Below are 16566 nucleotides of genomic sequence, written 5' to 3'. Positions count from 1 at the left end.
AGTGAGGTCTCACACGATATTAAAAGGAATTGTATCATTCAAAGGAAAGTAATCATACTTCTACCACCTAATAGGATCATACAGCTCCAGTCTTAGAATCTTGTAATGACTAGCAATATTTTCTAAGTAAAGTCGGAATAAATGGATTTTGCATAGAGAAATGACAACATTTGGGTTGAGATGGCCTGGAGACTGTGAAAACCACCTGAGTACAAAGGGTTTTGTTGCAGTAGTAATGTGAATTATTAGTATTATAGGCCAGGGCAGCGGCTTCAAGGGCATCTGCGGTAGAACTGAGCATAGGTGGCTGTCCCCTGAGCCCCTGTTGTCATCACCAGCCCTGACCTGGGAGATGGAAACCAGAAAGTCACAACTGTGCAGGAGCAAAGCAACAGCATTTCCCCATCGCTGCCATTCACACGATGTATTTGGATGTCTGAGGCACCAACAGCCAGCTCCTCACTGCTGGGAGGCACAGAACCACTGAATCATCTGCAGGCAGATAAAAAATGAGCAGACCCCAAGGCAAAGGCAGGGGTGCAGTTGTGGGCAGGATCCAACTCAGCCCCATGGGCAGGGTCAGGGCAGGACTAGGAGCCTGACCCCATGGTGTCCAGCCTGATGGTGGGGCAGTGTTTGCAGGTGATGGGACATATGAATGTCCCACTACTCAGACAGTGGGGCAGTGTTTTCCTCCAGGCAGACATTCAGAAACATAGATCCCTTTATCCCAGAAGAAAGGGAAGATGAGATGAGACAAGACAGACCCTCGGGGAGGCATGGACCATGTTTCTGACTTTGGATGCTCAATTTTGCTTCTGTCTCTAGCATCATCAGGTAAGCCCACGCGATTCACCCTTAGGAGAGCCAGGTGTGGTACTGCAGAGCATTTCATGCCCCTCACAGGCACCTGCTGGGCTGCTGGTGACCATAACCAGACCCAGCATTGCACCAAGCACCCAGGCAGAAGTGCTTGCAGCCGTGCACTATCAGCCTGGCACTCGGGGAGCTCCTCCATGGCCAGGCTGGTTCTCCATGGCCCCACGGGCCAGCTGGTGGGATGGAGGCCACATCTGTAACAGGTATAGAGAAATAAGGAGGCGGATGGGCACAGCTGAGATTCCTGTGATGGGTAGGCAGAGCTCCAATGGAAACCTTGCATAGTGCCCATCTGCATGGTGCGGCCAGTCCCATAGGACACTCTACCTCGGTTCTTCAGTGCTGTCAAGATGCTCAGCATCACTGAACCAGCCCCAGGCTGCCAGCCCTGGGGGCAGAAGGAAGGGGGACCCAGCACTGATGGTTTTCCAGCCCTGACACACACCTACCAGGCTCTGAAACACCGCCAGGCTCCTACACCCACAGGAGCAGGAGCAGGGCAGCGAGTCCCAGGACAAGGGTGAGGATGATGAAGGTGATGGCTGCAGCCCACAAGGAAGGAGCGTGCCCCTTCACCCACACCGGAGCCTCGGCCGGGATCATGTTGGTGAGGTTGAGCATATACCCCAGCGTCCAGCCCGCGTCGGCGCTCCCCACCTGCGCAGGAGAGGGGACACGAGTTACCCTGCAGGAAAGCCACAGCAGCAACACCGGCTGCAGCCCAGAGAGTGGCTTCCTGGAGCGCAGCTCTTGCAGCACCTGACGTGGGGAGCTGGCTCTTTTCCTCCTCTGCTCCTGCCCACAGGCTGCAATTGCTGCCTACCTTCATCTGGAAGATGATGTTGTTCCAGCTGGTCTCATTGAACTTGTAGGCATCGAGGAGGAGGGTGAGGATGTAGTTGGCGTTGGCGCAGTATTTAGGCAGGCGCTGAGGGTTCTCTTCAGGGTAGCTGGCAGAGAGCTGGGGTGGGGACATGTTTGGAGGGGGGAAGTTACTCACAGGCAGTTTTCGTGCAGGGACAATGCCCTGACGAGTGCTGCGGGAGGGACAATGGCGCTGCAGTCAGCAGCATCTGGAAAAAGGCTCTGGACCAGGCAGGTATCTGGGACCTGTTCCACACAGGGCAACTCCTTTGAAGAGGATTTACACTCCACACAGAGAGACATTCTGGAGCTTCTCCTGCCCCACATTCCCCATCTCAGCCTCCTTGTGAAGAGGCTCCTCCTCTCTGCCCCATGGTGATCTTAGCACAGCTCTTGGCCTTATCCATCCTCACTTGAATTGCCTCCAGAGTGGCACCAGCAGCCGGGTCTCCTCTCACCATCCTCCAGTGCTATAGACCCACCTCCATCCCCAGCTCCTGTGCTCTAGGGAGATTCTGCTGCCTTCACCTGCCTTGGCTGCCCCTTTCCCAACTAAAGTTCCTTGCTCATATAACCATGAACAAGGAAGGTCCCCAGGGTGGGTGCAGGACAGTCCTGGCTCTCACACATTGCTCAGGGATGGCTCTGCTGTGTCAGGCACAGCTCAGCAATCAGGGACCTTTCCCATGGAGGGGTCCCTGCTCCTCTTCCCCCAGCGCAGGGTCCCTTTGCTTGTGAAGCTTCCACACTGCCCCCCACCATGAGGAACATACGTCTTCCCAGCTTCTCGTGCAAAAACGTTCAATGGTCTCCCTGACAGTGGCCAGCGCCTGCCCCTTGGTCAGGTTGAGGAACTTGAAGTTATAGTAGAAGGCAGAGAAGGCCTGAAAGGCAAGAGGCAGAAACAGCATTGAGCTACAGTGGAGACCAACACCAGCCAGCTGCGGTTTGTCCTACCCTGGTATAGCCCCAGAGCATCACTGGCCATGTCCCAGCAGAGGTGACGGGCCAGGGTGTGGATGCCTGCTGGCTACAGCAGCACATCCACACCTTGCCTGAAGGCTGCTGGCTAAGCTGGGCTTTATTACTGAAAACCTGGGATGTGGCTCCTCACCCCTTTCGTTAACATGGTCCCATTTGGAGACCTGGCTGGAAAACGAGGCAGGAGCAATCCCTGGTGTGCCCCGGGGCAGGGATAACTTGGGAGCTTTTTGCCCCCATTCTGCTGTGGGGAGGTGACAATGCCATGGGGCACGCAGGGACACCACAGCACATGCTCTGCCATGGAGGTGGGAGGACAGGATTTGCCTTACAATGAACTGCCCTCTGACCGGCGGCTGGTAAATGCCATCGAAGGTGCAGTCCTGGCTCTGGCCACACGCGGAGAAGTTGAAGAGCTTCTTGATGGCAGCCAGGCACCCGCTGGCATCGCCCCTGCCCTCCAGGGTGATGTTCCTGTCGCCAGGGCCCAGGCGCGGGTCGCTCTGGTTCGTGCAGGGGCTGGTGCGGAAGGAAGACAGTGACACGGTTTCATTGTAGCCTGTTGGGTAGCAGGGGTGACGGACTCGTGCGCTGGGGGATGACTCCTGGGAACGGGAAAACCGCAGGCTGCAGCCTCCTCCAAACCCTGCTGGTGGCAGCTCCGGCACAGGAGCCCCCCAGTGCTCCAGCAAGCACCATTCCCACTGGGAAAAACATTTCCTCTGTATTTGAATCATAGAATCACAGCATCCCAGCCTGGTTTGGGTTGGAAGGGACCTTAAAGCTCATCCAGCTCCAACCCCTGCCACGGGCAGGGACCCCTTCCACTGGAGCAGCTTGCTCCAAGCCCCTGTGTCCAACCTGGCCTTGAGCACTGCCAGGGATGGGGCAGCCACAGCTTCTCTGGGCACCCTGTGCCAGCGCCTCAGCACCCTCCCAGGGAAGAGCTTCTGCCTAAGAGCTCATCTCAGTCTCCCCTCGGGCAGGTTCAAGCCATTCCCCTTGGCCTGTCCCTACAGGCCCTTGTCCCAAGCCCCTCTCCAGGTTCCCTGCAGCCCCTTTAGGCACTGGAGCTGCTCTCAGGTCTCCCCTTCAGGAGCCTTCTCTTGTCCAGGCTGCCCCAGCCCAGCTCTCTCAGCCTGTCTTCATAGGACATAGGCTGGAAACCCAAATGTTCCAGCTTGTGCCCATTGCCTCTTGCCCTTTTAGTTTTCCCCTCTGAGAAGAGCCTGGTCCTGCCTTTTGTACACCCTGTGTGAGGCAGCTGTGTACAGCCAGAAGTTCTCTCCTGAGCTGCCCCTTCTGATGCTTCCCATGCTCCCCTCCACGTCTGCCTACCTGTGCTCTCACAGGAGTCTGTACCTACTCTCAGTCCCTGCTGATGCATCTGTAGAAGAGCTTTGCCTGTTCTTATTTTATGTATTAACAAGCCTGTTGCTGGCATCATGAGACCAGAGTCCAATTCCCCCCCAGTTCCCCTCTCACCGCAATCAATTCCTTTGCCAGTCGCTTCAGCATCTCGTTCTGGCCGTAGCAGAGGTAGCTCTGTGTGTAGATGCTGTAGTCATACCCGTACAGTGTGAACTTGGAGCCTTCCTTCCAGTTCACCACTGAACCTTTGGGTATAAAGCTGATTTGTGCGGATGCTCCTCCAAGATCCAGTGCCCCAAAAATGTTGGCTGCCTCTGGACGAACCCATGTGTGTGCTTTGGGCGAGTACTGCCAAGGCAAGAGAGGAGAGGAAGAGAAGCACAGGGCTGGTCTTACTTGCCTTGAGCACAATTCTTTGTTACTAAATTCAATGGGTATTCAACTTAATTCTTTCCGTATGGGAGGCCTCCCTTGCCCAACCTGCCTGGCCATTTGTCAGAGCCAGGAAAAGCAGAGGTTCAGCTGTCTGAGGGTCAAGATGTGCCCCCAGGCTGTCAGCTCACATGGCTCCGAGTCACCATCCCCATTTCAAAGTGCTGGTGGGGACCGGGCTCGGAGGGGCTGTCCTTCCTGAGGGGCAAGGATAGAATTCCTCCAGCAGCCTGCACGGGAGCTCCCAGCCGCAGCAGTGATGGGCAGAGAGCGGCACAACAGAGCTTTGGGTCAGGTCTCCCAGTGCCACACAGACAGAGCCCTTCCCAGGGCAGTGAGACAGAGCCCAGCAGGAGCCAATGGTCCCAACCAAGCTGCACTGCTGACCTCGCTGTCCCAGGAGACCCTGTGTCTGCACCGTGTGGAGACGTGCCCTTAGCAGAGACAGCCCCATTCCCGATTTCTCCCTCCACAGGATAACTGGCTGCTTCCCCGTGATCACTCCCAGCAGCCGCTGACCTTTTTCTCTGTGCAAAGCAAGCTTAAAAATCAGAAAAACCAAAAATCAGCAAAGATGCAGCGGGGTTGGAGCCTTCTCTCACCTTAGTGAAGGAGTCCAGCAGGTAGTTGATGGTGATCCAGCCATAAGCCCCCTCCTCCTCTCCTGTAAGGATTCGAGCCCCTTTGAAAGCCACTGGGTACTCTTGCATGGTTTTAGCGACTTCAGCCAGGACTTGCTCTGCTGCTGAGCTGTTCTGTTCCCTAGAAAGGGCCCAGAGGTCAGGACACGTACCCACCTGCACCAGTACTACAAAGGAAGCACCAGGAACCAGTCTGGCTTTTCCCTAGTTCCACATACTCCAGTTTTCTGCAACAAGCAGCTTGTGTGAAATGATGTTTCCTGCTACATTGACTTGGCAAAGCTGCTCGTACATCCCAGCTGTCTACAAGAGGCATCACTAATTCAGGAGCAACATCAATCTCTTCCCTCCAGCGCAGCTTGGTCTAGTTTGTGAAGCCACCTCCCCTACCTAAGCATCTTCATAGTGCTGGAAGTGGGAAGAGCTTGTGCTACAAAGCCCAGGTTTGAACATCCCCCTGCTGACTGCTCCAAAGGGCTGGCTGCTGAGCTGGGCCTGGTTTCAGACCTCTGAGTGGGGGAGATGCGGTGGGGCTGCTGGCATGTGCTCACTCTCTGAAGCAAGGAACCTTCAGGCTATGGCCCGGCTCCTTCCCAGGGGAGGGCTCTCATTGCCGGGGCACAGAAATAACACAACGTATCTGCAACCGTAAAACCAAGGACCATGAAATGAAGGCTGACATTTGAAGAAAGCTAATATGGGCTGGTGAAAGGTAACAGGAGGTACTGCAGCACCTCATTGCCTCCTACATCTGCTCAACTCCCTCACCAGCACCATCTGTCTGGGAAGATCATAGAACCATAGAATGGTTTGGGTTGGAAGGGACCATCCGGTCCCAACCCCTGCCACGGGCAGGGACCCCTTCCACTGGAGCAGCTTGCTCCAAGCCCCTGTGTCCAACCTGGCCTTGAGCACTGCCAGGGATGGGGCAGCCACAGCTTCTCTGGGCACCCTGTGCCAGTGCCTCAGCACCCTCACAGGTAAGAGCTTCTGCCTAAGAGCTCAGCTCAGTCTCCCCTCGGGCAGGTTCAAGCCATTCCCCTTGGCCTGTCCCTGCAGGCCCTTGTCCCAAGCCCCTCTCCAGGTTTCCTGCAGCCCCTTTAGGCACTGGAGCTGCTCTCAGGTCTCCCCTTCAGGAGCCTTCTCTTCTCCAGGCTGAACCAGCCCAGCTCTCTCAGGCAGTGGCTGCTTGCAGCTCGGTCCCTGCTCTGCCACCCTTGAACCTCAGAGCAATACCTCAGTAGCCTCATTCCTGCTGTTGCTCCAAGATAAGCTGGGACTTCCCTCTGTTTTGTAGCAGGAACAACCTTCAGGGCTTTCTCCAGACACTCCCTTATGGAATCACCAGCTTCCAGGGGATCACTGGCATAGCTTGATATACCTTGTCCTGGAAGAGAGTCAGGCTGGGATAGGCTGATGGAAATGGCTGGGGACAGGGATGCGGGAGAAAGACGGCACAGGGTACTGAGCTCTGTCACCTCTTAGCAACAAAGGGTGCTTCTGCAGGGTGCCCTGGTCCCCCAGGACCTGACTGACCCATTTCCCTCCTGTGGCTTCTCCACCTCTCCCATGCTTTCAGCAGTGTCCCCAGCTGTAGAGGCGAGGCCTTCCCCAGCCAGGACAGGAGCTTGGGCAGTCCAAGGTGCAGGAATGAAAACCCGGAACAACACCAAGGTCCATCAGTTCCACCAAGTGTGTGGCACCGCATGGTCCTGAGGGCCCTCTAACCACATGTGAAGCCAGGGGGGAGTCAGGGACCTCTCTGCCTGCAGCCAGGGCTCCCCCCTGTGCCAGCAGTGCCAGCTCGATGGACAGAGCTGCCCAGCATGGGCCAGTCAGCAAGAGGAAGGGCCAGGTCATCCCACCCACCACACCAGCATGCAGGGCAGCACTGAGCCCACGGCAGGGGGATACTGACCATGGACGTCACAGGACAAGGTCTGGCTGACCACACCGGTGTCGTTCTCTTTGTCTGAATCCCACTCGTAGACAAACAGAGAGGTGTGGGATGAGCCTGCATCAAACACCATCCCATACTGAAAGGGAAAACCCAGACATCACACTGGCGGGAGGAGCAGCAGCCTGTCCCCAGCCTCACCATGACCCTGCCAGGGTGGTGGGGCCAGAAGATGCCCCAAACCCATCTCTCCAGGCTCAGCTATATGCAGCACGGCAGAGTTGAGTTGTGATAGCGGCTGGCCTCAGCATGGGCATTTCTCACAGCAATGGAGAAATTCCCCTCTCCCGAGGCCTGTGCAGCACCATGAGCTCACACTGACTTTTCTGAGCTGTTTCCTCATGCCTTATTTATTTTCTTTCTTGGTTACAAGCCCTTTGTGCCTACACCGGCCCCACCTTGAGGCCAGCAACGGCCCCATCCCCAGTGCTCTCTGCTACCCGTACGGCTGCACCCAGCCTGGGCAGGGACAGGCAGCACCACAGCAGCCCCAGCCCAAGAGCACCCAGCTGCACACCTCTCCCACATAAAGCCCTCCACCTCACCCTAAAACTGTGCCAACCCTCTTCCAGCAGCCAGGGAGGGATGCCAAGCTGTAGGGGATGCTTGTGCTGGGGGTCAGGGCAGGCTGGTGGCAGCTGGCAGGTACAAGCATCACCAGGAGGTGATGTGCCATGGGAGGGCAGAGGGAGCAGGGCAGGGCTTTGCCCTACACATCTGCCCCAAGGGAATCCCCTCAAAACATGTCCAGCACATAGCACGGTGGCCAGTTTCAGAGCAGGCTTCCCCCTCTGACCTGGAGGTGTCCAGGCTGTATTTACTCTGCATCTTGAGATGGGAAGAAAACACCCACCCAGCTACTACCAACCCCCCTTCACCTCCAAACCAAAGACAATGTAGATAAGGTGTTGTCTCTGAGCACCTGCCCAAGGGGACTGGTCTCTGCAATGATGCTTGGGGACCTTCTTTTGGGCTCACCTTGACGGTGGGTGGCAGGGTGACATCTTCAATGTTCACCAGGCTGAGAACAAGGGCAATGATGGAGAGCGCAACCAGTGCCCCAGCAATGACACCGGTGAAGTGATTCTTGCTCGTGAACATTGCGGTGACGGCTCCTGCAAACCCAAACACAGGGAGAGAGGTGGTTGGACACAGCCAGCTGGGAACAATAGCAGTGAGGGAGAGCTGCAAGGAGAGCAGCTCGGAAAGCTGCCCCCAGGCTGAGCCTATATCCGAGCTGTTCAACTCGGAGATCCTGGTGGATGATCAGACCTTTCCCTGCGAAAAGCAAAGCTAGGATAAACCAGGGGGGACAGAAGATGAGGGGTTGGCTGCCCAGCAGCCTGACGCAGCCGTGATGGGATCCCACAGTCCCCCAGATCCTGCACCCGCTCCTGCTCAGCTCACCACTACCAGGAAGGATGAGGTCCAGGAGCAGGGAGCGAAGCAGTGCCCCAGACAGAGGAGACCCCAGGAAACCGGAACCCTCTCCAAGCGAGGTGCTGCAGCAGGTGAGGTGATTTTACCTGACAAGGTGCACCTAGGGTCAGCTCACCTGCAGCACTGCCAGACCCTGCTCCAGGAGCCCTCAGACACTTGGATCCCTCAGAGCTGGCTCTGAGTCCTTGCTGTGGCTCTGGGCTCCTCCACTGCCGGCAGCAAACCCACCCTGGTCTTGCCTTGATGTCCTTGGGAACTGGGTGCTGCTGGAAGGTCTCTTCCCCATTAGTTTGTCCCAGACCTCATCAGCCTCAGTCAAGTCTCCTGAATGAGTTCCCTTGTTTGTCTCACAGGTGCATTTACAGCTCAGTTTGGCATCTTCCTGACACCTTATCTTCAGCCAATTAGTTCCTCCTCCTCATTTAAATGAAATCACACATAGGAGCCCTGCAGCAATTAGCACACACCTCTCCTGTTAACTCTTTTCTGCCTGCTTCTTTGTGCCTTTACACGCACACATTTCTGTTCTCTTGTTATCCACAGTCTTAATATTTCCATTATGGTATCTGTGAGGTCTATAGGAGGTAACAGTGACATTTCCGGTATCCAGTGCCCTGAAAACACACACACAGTGGTAGGGGCCTTGATACTAAGTTTTATTACAAAGGAAGTAGGAAGGAATTAGAAGGAAACAAGAAGACAAATCACATCAGAGGAGGAGGATGCCCCTGCCAGGGGTCTCAGCAGCTCTCGCTGAGCTTTGCCAGGGAAGGCCAAGACACTGTCACGGCCCAGCTGGGACCGTGCTCACCCTTTCCCATGTGTGACCCAGCTCCAGGCTGCTCCTGGCTGGAGGTCCCTGCAGGCATAGGGACACTGAGGAGAGCAGAGGGATGGGGAGGACTCGGGTCCCTGCAGCCTCCCATCGCTCCGGGCATGTGCTGGGTGTCACGGTGTAGGTTGGGAACCACAGCCCAGCCAGAGCCCCGGCAGCTCGCCCGGGCTGGGCAGGGCTGGTGGGCACGGGACCTGCCCTCGGGGGGACACAGGGAAGCTGCTGATTCAGCACCCCGGTAAGAGCCTGCAGGGCTGTCACCAGGGCGATCTCCACGGAAGGATTCGGTTCCCAGCTGCCAGGTCTCAGCTGAGTCAAATGCAGCTGCGCCAGAAGGGAAACGCGTGTGACCCCCACTGCGTGTGACCTTCCCGGGGCACCTTTCCCTGTGGCCAGAGGCACGGTGCGTTCTGAGCGCCCTGCGTGCACAGAAAGCACCACGCTGTGGATTCGGGGGGCAGCAGTCCCCGGGCGCTGCCTCACGTCCCGTCCGTCTGCAGCCTGCCCCAAGCCGGGTGCTTGTGCCGTACCCTGCTGGTGGGGGGGATGCCCGCAGCCCAGGGACGCCACCGCTCCTGTATTCCCACCTCCACACAACGCCTTTGGACTCAGGTGGCTTCCTGGGAAGGGGCTGAATGTGAGTCTGCTACCTTCCCAGCCTGCCAATCCCCCTCTGCCTGCACAGCGGCTGGTCCAGAGATGTCCTGAGCCAGGGGGACTCATCCCCATGCAGGACAGAGGCACTCACCAGCCACGGTCCCCCCACAACACATGGCACTGCATGGTGACTGTGTGCACCTAGAGCCGACCAAACCCTCCGGCTCCTGGCTCCAAACCCAGGCTGAGCAACTCTCTGGTTTACTTGTCCTGATCCTTCCATCGAAAAGAAATAGCTCAGAGGTTACCTGATAACATCTTAACTGCCTCTGGGCAGAAGGACAGGTAATGATTTCCCAGGAGGGAGCTGGGACTCCGTCTGCAAGCACCCGGGCAGCACGGCTGCCTGACCTGCTGCTTCTGTCCCTGTTCTGGGGGTTTGGGTCTCTTTGCCAGACTCAGCCCTTTGGCAACCCCGCTGCCACCAGCATGGGGCAAGCCCTGCCAGGAGCAGCCCTGGTCCATGCGAGCACAAGGGCAGGGAAGGACAGAGCTGGCTGGGACTCAGCTGACACCATGCCACGGTGCGTGGCAGGCTCTGCTGGGCTGCCAAAAGCAGGGGAGGATGGAATGGTCTGAATCCAGCCTGGGGCTTGTCCCAGGAGGGGCTGGGGTGCAGCTGGGGCCAGGCGCCCAGCGCAAGCTTCACAATGCTTCTGGGTCCACCACTACAGCTCCTGAGAGCAATGGGCCCCTCATGAGTGTTGTGAGTAGGACAAAGCACCCAGGCAGGTGGGGACATGTGCCACATGCTCCCACCCACAGCCTGTGGCCCTGCCTCAGCGATGTGGTCCCTCGAGGAGCTGTGTTCACTCCAAAAAGGCTGTGGAGCAGCCCCAGTGCTCTGGAGCTGCCGGGAGCCCTCAGCCACCCATCTTCACAGAATAATGGAATGATGGAATGGTTTGAGCTGGAAGAAACCTCAAAGTTCACCCATCTCCAACCCCTGCCATGGGCAGGGTCACCTTCCACTGGAGCAGCTTGCTCCAAGCCCCTGTGTCCAACCTGGCCTTGAGCACTGCCAGGGATGGGGCAGCCACAGCTTCTCTGGGCACCCTGTGCCAGCGCCTCATTCTTCTGACTGCAGGTGGACAAATCCACTATGGAGAAGTGGTAGAGTACACACACACCCCTGTTTGATCGGCTTTTGTCTGTGGCCCTTGAAGTGACTCTTTGAGACCAAGAAGGAAGTTGCCAGGCTGTGTGGACACTTGGCAGGGTTTGAGCCCAGTCACTGAGATGCTGGTGTTTGTGAAATGTGATCACTTCCATCGCTACCATCTTTCCTGCGCCTCCTGAAGGGTAAACACCCTGACTCAGGACCAAACGAGAGTCTCTCATTTCCCCACCATTCAATTTCTGCACCACGAGGTCACCCCAGCTCTGGCTGTGGGAGGTGTGGGCAGTGCTCTGTGCAGGTCCCTTGTCTCTGGGTGAGCTCCTGGCCCCTGTTCCCCTTCCAGACCCACTCTGGGTCTTGCTGTGACTGGTCCCAGTGACAGGGACCAGCTTTATCCTGCCCTTCCATTCCAGCAAGACTGGTGGAGCTGGGGCCATTTAAAGCTGCCTTTGGGATGCCCACACCTACTGTCCCAGCTGGCAAATAGCACATCAGCCCCTTCCTCCTCCCTCCTGCCTTTCTTAGTATGCACCATTATTAAACTCCCTAATTGTCCATGTTTGGGACTTGGTGCCACATCTCAGCTGTGGGTGATCTGGGTGAGGGACATGTGCCTGGAGCCAGCCCCTGTGCTGGCCATGGACCCCACAGTGTGTTCCCTTCCCTGTGCACAGCTACCCCAGAGCAGGTGCTGGTGGTGGTTCCATCTCCCACGGCACTCAATGGGGCTCAGCACAATGCTGCATCCTCATGAGATCCTGGGATTAATGATATCAATGGAAATATCAGTATTTCAGTACTGATAGTGGAGCTGGCTGAGCCCTGCAGGGGAGGCAGCAGGAACAGGCACCAGCTCCCTGCTGGGAGTGGGGTGTGCTGCCCAGCACTGTGGTGATGGGCTCCATGTGGATGTGCTGGGATGGAGGGCCATGGTGGCCACGAGGTGAAGGCTGTTGGATGCTGTGCCACTCTTAGCATCTAACTCTAAAGTCTCAGCAAAACTTCTGAGAAGCAGTTCTGGAGAATTCACCTTTGCTGCAGCCTCCATTCCTTCAGGCTTTCCTCTTTGTTCCCCCACCACCCTGGCTGCTTTCCTCTGGGCTTTCAGCACTTGCTCCACAGTTCACATCTTTCCAAGGGTGGTGACTCAAACTGGACCTGTGCTTTCAACTGCTGACAACGTCCTGATGGTCACTGCATCTCTGCTCCACCCCAAGGATGCTGTAAAAGCCAACAAAGCTAATGCAAGACAAATTCTAGGGTCACTGAGGTCAGCCACTACCCAGGATGTCATTTAATTCCCAATCCTGACACCTATGTGTTCTCTCTTCGTCTTCACAAATGATAAACCCCACTGATCCTTTCTGATCTTGGTGCCTTGCTCTTGACTCCACAACCCTCCGGCAGACATTCCACCACCTTGGTTCCTTCCCTGCCGCTCCCCAGCGGGTCTGCAGGGCAGCCTCTGGGCTGGAAGCGAGCCAGGGCCGTCCCCTCACACAGAGCTGCAGTCGGGTGTGGGAAAGGCCCAGCTGGCAGCAACAAAACCAAACCCAGAGGTGAGAGCTTTATCTTTGCCAGAGCCTATTCCAGGCTCTGTTGGCCCAGGTGTATTCCACTGTGTAACAGAGTCTGTTGGCCCGAGGCTTGAGGAGCCTCCCTCCCCATGCCAGGGAACAGTGGGGAGCACATGGCCCTCACCAGGCAGAGGACAGGGTCAGGGCTGATCCCCTCAAGCTGTGTCCACAGGATTTCGCTGAGGGGGATGCTCCCAGCAGCAGTTTTGTGTGGCCACATCTCCCCGGCCACCGGCTGCTGGGCCAGAACTGCACCCTGAGGGGGGTGAGGGCACAGATGTTTTGTTGCAGGACCTGGGTGCCCTGGGCACAGCGGGCAACTCCTTTGCATGAGGAGCAAGTCCCAGGGTAGGATACGGCTGGTGCCGACTGCCAAGCAACCCCCACCACCCTGGCCAGGCAGCCCCCCAGGCAGCCCCCCAAGTGCCACAGTTCAGCAATGCGTCCCCCTGTGTCCCCAACCGCCTGGGAGCTCACCTGACCTCCAGAGATCTGGGACCCACTGGCCAATGGCTCTTCCCCAGGGCAGCTCCAGAATGCTGGAAAAGCCACTTGCAAGCGGGTGGACGTGGCCCCATCCCTTTGTCACACCCCACACCTGGTGACACGCTGCTTGCGAGGCTGGGGCTGCTGGTCCTGGGCCCCGTTCCGTGCCAAGCGAGGCTGAAGCATGTGCTCATCTGTTTGATCTGGGTTTCCTGGGTTTGCCCCTCTCTGGTGGTTTGGGAGCTGTGGGAGAGTCCAAAGGCACGGAGCAGTCCCCAGGGCAACTCCATGAGTGTCCCCTCCTGACTCAGAGGCTTTGCTGCTTTTCCTGCTCCTCTCCATCTTCACCAACCGCCCTCTGCGGTTCTGGCTCTTCACACCCATCAACAGATGCTGGTTGCCCCCCCCCTGCACCATCCCAGCCTTGCCCTCAGCCCCACTGCCTCTTACCGGAGCCCTCTCCCTCCCCAGACCCACGACAGTGACTGCAGCATCTATGGCCTATGCACTGGGAGCCACCGGGCACGTTGTGGGCACAACCACGGCACCGGGACACCGAGAGCGGGGCTGCGGTGTCACACTGGAGTGAGGTGGAAGTGGACGAGGAGCAGAAGCTGTGCTCCTCCCAGGTGATGTGTCCTTGCTTTGCTGTAGCTTGGCCCACGTCAGCAGACGGCTGGTTCCAAGCGGACAGACCAGAGGAACATCCAGAACATTACAGCTGCACCTTGGTGACACTGAGCCTGGGAAAACCACATCACAAGCTGAAGCAGGAGCAGAGGAGCTCCTGTGAGGCAGGTCCCAGTGCTCAAGGCCTGGCACCACGTCAGGATGTGCCAGGATGGAGCAAAATGGGTGCTCCCAGCCCATACTTACAGCACAGGACCTCAGCTTCAGCCCAGGATGGGCATTGAGAGTCACTGGGGATAAGGAGCCAAGGATGGAGCCAGGTGCCACCTGAACAGAGGTTGGTGGGGAGCGGGTCACAGTGCACATCTTAACATGTGCCTATGAGAAAGATGGGGAGAGACTTTTCTGCAGGGCCTGTTGTGACAGGACAAGGGGTGATGGGTTTAAACTAAAAGAGGAGGTTCAGGCTGGATGTGAAGAAGAAATTCTTTACAATGAGGGCGGTGAAACACTGGCACGGGTTGCCCAGAGAGGTGGTGGATGGCCCATCCCTGGAGACATTCAAAGACAGGCTGGACGTGGTTCTGGGCAACATGACCTAGTGGAAGATGTCCCTGCTCATTGCAGGGGGTTGGAACTGGATGAGCTTTGCAGGTGCCTTCAACCCAAACCATTCTGTGATTCTATCATCAGGGGCTAAGCTCAGCACGGCCCAAATGGATGTCAGCTCATGGGTCCTGCTGGAGCAGGCAGCTGGTTCTCCCACTGCTGTCCTGTGACAGCCAGGACGAGCCAGCAGCAGTGCAAAGGGACAATCATTGTCACCAGCAGGAAACTTCCTCACAGTTCCCATTCACTTTCTAGAGAGGAAAGCAGCAGCCACTTGTTCATTGTCCTCAGAGCATCTCACATGGAGATCAGACCCAGACATGCTCCTGGTGCTCTTCAGGCCTCTGCTAAATGGCTCTGAACTGGAGAGCTGCTTTTAGAGCAGTTCTGCAGCTCCAGATCCTCTCTGCATGAAGCAGCAGAGAGGGTGGTACCAGGAGGAGCCGGGTAGATGGGGCAGAGACAGGGATGGGCCAGGGAGCAGCAGAGCCTGGAAGGGAAGTCCTGGCTCCCACGAGGTGTTTTGTCAGAGGCAACATCATCAACAGAGTCCAAAGGTAAAACTGCGTCAGAAGGAGACCAGACCCTGGGCCTGGCTCCAGAGCAACCCCTGATATCTCACACCCTCAGCACCCTCGTGGTGGGAAACGTTCTGAGCCCAAGTGACGCTGAGATGTGACGTGCTGTTGGTATTGAACCCACTGAGCCACACCTCCCTGAGGAATACCGACTCACTGACACTTCCCGGGGGCTGAGGACAGTGTTTCACACCAACACTGGGGTTCACAGTGACCCCCCCCCCTTCACAATCAACATCAGCCGTGCACCCTCCTGACCCTGTGCCTCGCCCCCAGCACCCCATCTCAGTACTCAGGGAATGGATCTGAAACACAAAGAAAAAAAACCCTTTTTTGTTTGAAAACGCACACATCAGTTCTCTCTGGCTCAGAGCACGGCCATGTAACACCCTGCAGAGCACTGAAGGCATGAAATAGCTTAGGGAAGTGAGAGGAAAGATGGAAATAAATTAGCTGTGCTGATGAATCATGGAATCCCAGCCTGGTATGTGCTGGAAGGGACCTTAAAGCTCCTCCAGCTCCAACCCCTGCCACGGGCAGGGACCCCTTCCACTGGAGCAGCTTGCTCGAAGCCCCTGTGTCCAACCTGGCCTTGAGCACTGCCAGGGATGGGGCAGCCACAGCTTCTCTGGGCACCCTGTGCCAGCGCCTCAGCACCTTCACAGGGAAGAGCTTCTGCCTAAGAGCTCATCTCAGTCTCCCCTTGGGCAGGTTCAAGCCATTCCCCTTGGCCTGTCCCTACAGGCCCTTGTCCCAAGCCCCTCTCCAGGTTTCCTGCAGCCCCTTTAGGCACTGGAGCTGCTCTCAGGTCTCCCCTTCAGGAGCCTTCTCTTCTCCAGGCTGCCCCAGCCCAGCTCTCTCAGCCTGGCTCCAGAGCAGAGCTGCTCCAGCCCTCGCAGCACCTCCGTGGCCTCCTCTGGCCTCGCTCCAACAGCTCCACGTCCCTCTTGTGCTGCTGCCCCAGAGCTGGATCAGGGCTGCAGGGGGGTCTCCCCAGAGCACAGCAGAGGGGCAGGATCCCCTCCCTGAGCTGCTGCTCACGCTCTGGGGGTGCAGCCCAGCACACGGTGGGGTTCTGGGCTCAAGTGCACACTGAAGCTGGGTCACAGGGAGCTTGTTGTCAACCAAAGGCTGAAGTCGGTGTGGCCTCAGGCAGTGCAGGTGAGGCAGCAGCTGGGGTGTCCGAGGACATTCACAGCAACCAACCCCCAGATAATCCCCTTCTCCAGGCAGGAATTTAAAATAAAAATGCTTTCTAAGGGGAAAAAAAAAACACCACCAAACAACAAAAAAAAACCCCAAAAACCAACAGCAAAAAAACCCCAACTAATCCCTCCGTGCGTTTTTATTTTAAAATAAACCGACTGCCAAACAGCGCAGGGCAGGATGCGCAGCAACACTTGGAGCTGAGTGAACCGAAACAAGGATGCGGCACGGAAGGGTCTCTGGAAGAACCAGGACACTGCATGGCCCTGCAGCGAGCTCAGTGGCAGCACACAGTGAACAGCA

At 57.0% G+C, this 16566-nt stretch overlaps 1 protein-coding gene across 3 annotated transcripts; it reads right to left on the bottom strand.

The window, feature by feature from the left end:
• Positions 1-406: 406 nt before the first annotated feature.
• LOC136022459 (ectonucleoside triphosphate diphosphohydrolase 8-like) lies at positions 407-8944 on the bottom strand. Of its 3 annotated transcripts, none has more exons than XM_065695752.1 (11): positions 8681-8944; positions 8104-8240; positions 7087-7204; positions 6405-6555; positions 5130-5289; positions 4210-4443; positions 3057-3329; positions 2517-2627; positions 1703-1840; positions 1325-1536; positions 407-1073 (listed from the first exon to the last, which is right to left on the bottom strand). In XM_065695752.1, exons 2-10 carry the CDS (start codon positions 8224-8226, stop codon positions 1354-1356), a joined length of 1491 nt encoding a protein of 496 aa, XP_065551824.1. In that variant the 5' UTR covers positions 8227-8240; positions 8681-8944; the 3' UTR covers positions 407-1073; positions 1325-1353. The 3 variants fall into 3 exon arrangements, with proteins under 3 accessions (XP_065551824.1, XP_065551823.1, XP_065551825.1); XM_065695751.1 differs by having other exon boundaries at positions 1329-1536; XM_065695753.1 differs by lacking the exon at positions 4210-4443 and having other exon boundaries at positions 1329-1536.
• Between the last annotated feature and the right edge of the window lie 7622 nt (positions 8945-16566).

Source organism: Lathamus discolor, chromosome 15, assembly GCF_037157495.1.
Source record: "Lathamus discolor isolate bLatDis1 chromosome 15, bLatDis1.hap1, whole genome shotgun sequence".
Taxonomy (NCBI): Eukaryota; Metazoa; Chordata; class Aves; order Psittaciformes; family Psittacidae; genus Lathamus; species Lathamus discolor.
Note: the sequence above shows the minus strand (reverse complement) of the source record. Positions and strands in the feature narration are given on the sequence as shown.

Excerpts from the sequence above, each read along its gene's own strand:
- LOC136022459 (XM_065695752.1), bottom strand. The coding sequence starts at position 8,226 with ATGTTCACGAGCAAGAATCACTTCACCGGTGTCATTGCTGGGGCACTG. Across the intron at positions 7,205-8,103 it reads CCCTGCCACCCACCGTCAAG|TATGGGATGGTGTTTGATGC; the intron begins GTGAGCCCAAAA and ends TTTCCCTTTCAG. Across the intron at positions 6,556-7,086 it reads CTTGTCCTGTGACGTCCATG|GACAAGGTATATCAAGCTAT; the intron begins GTCAGTATCCCC and ends ACTCTCTTCCAG.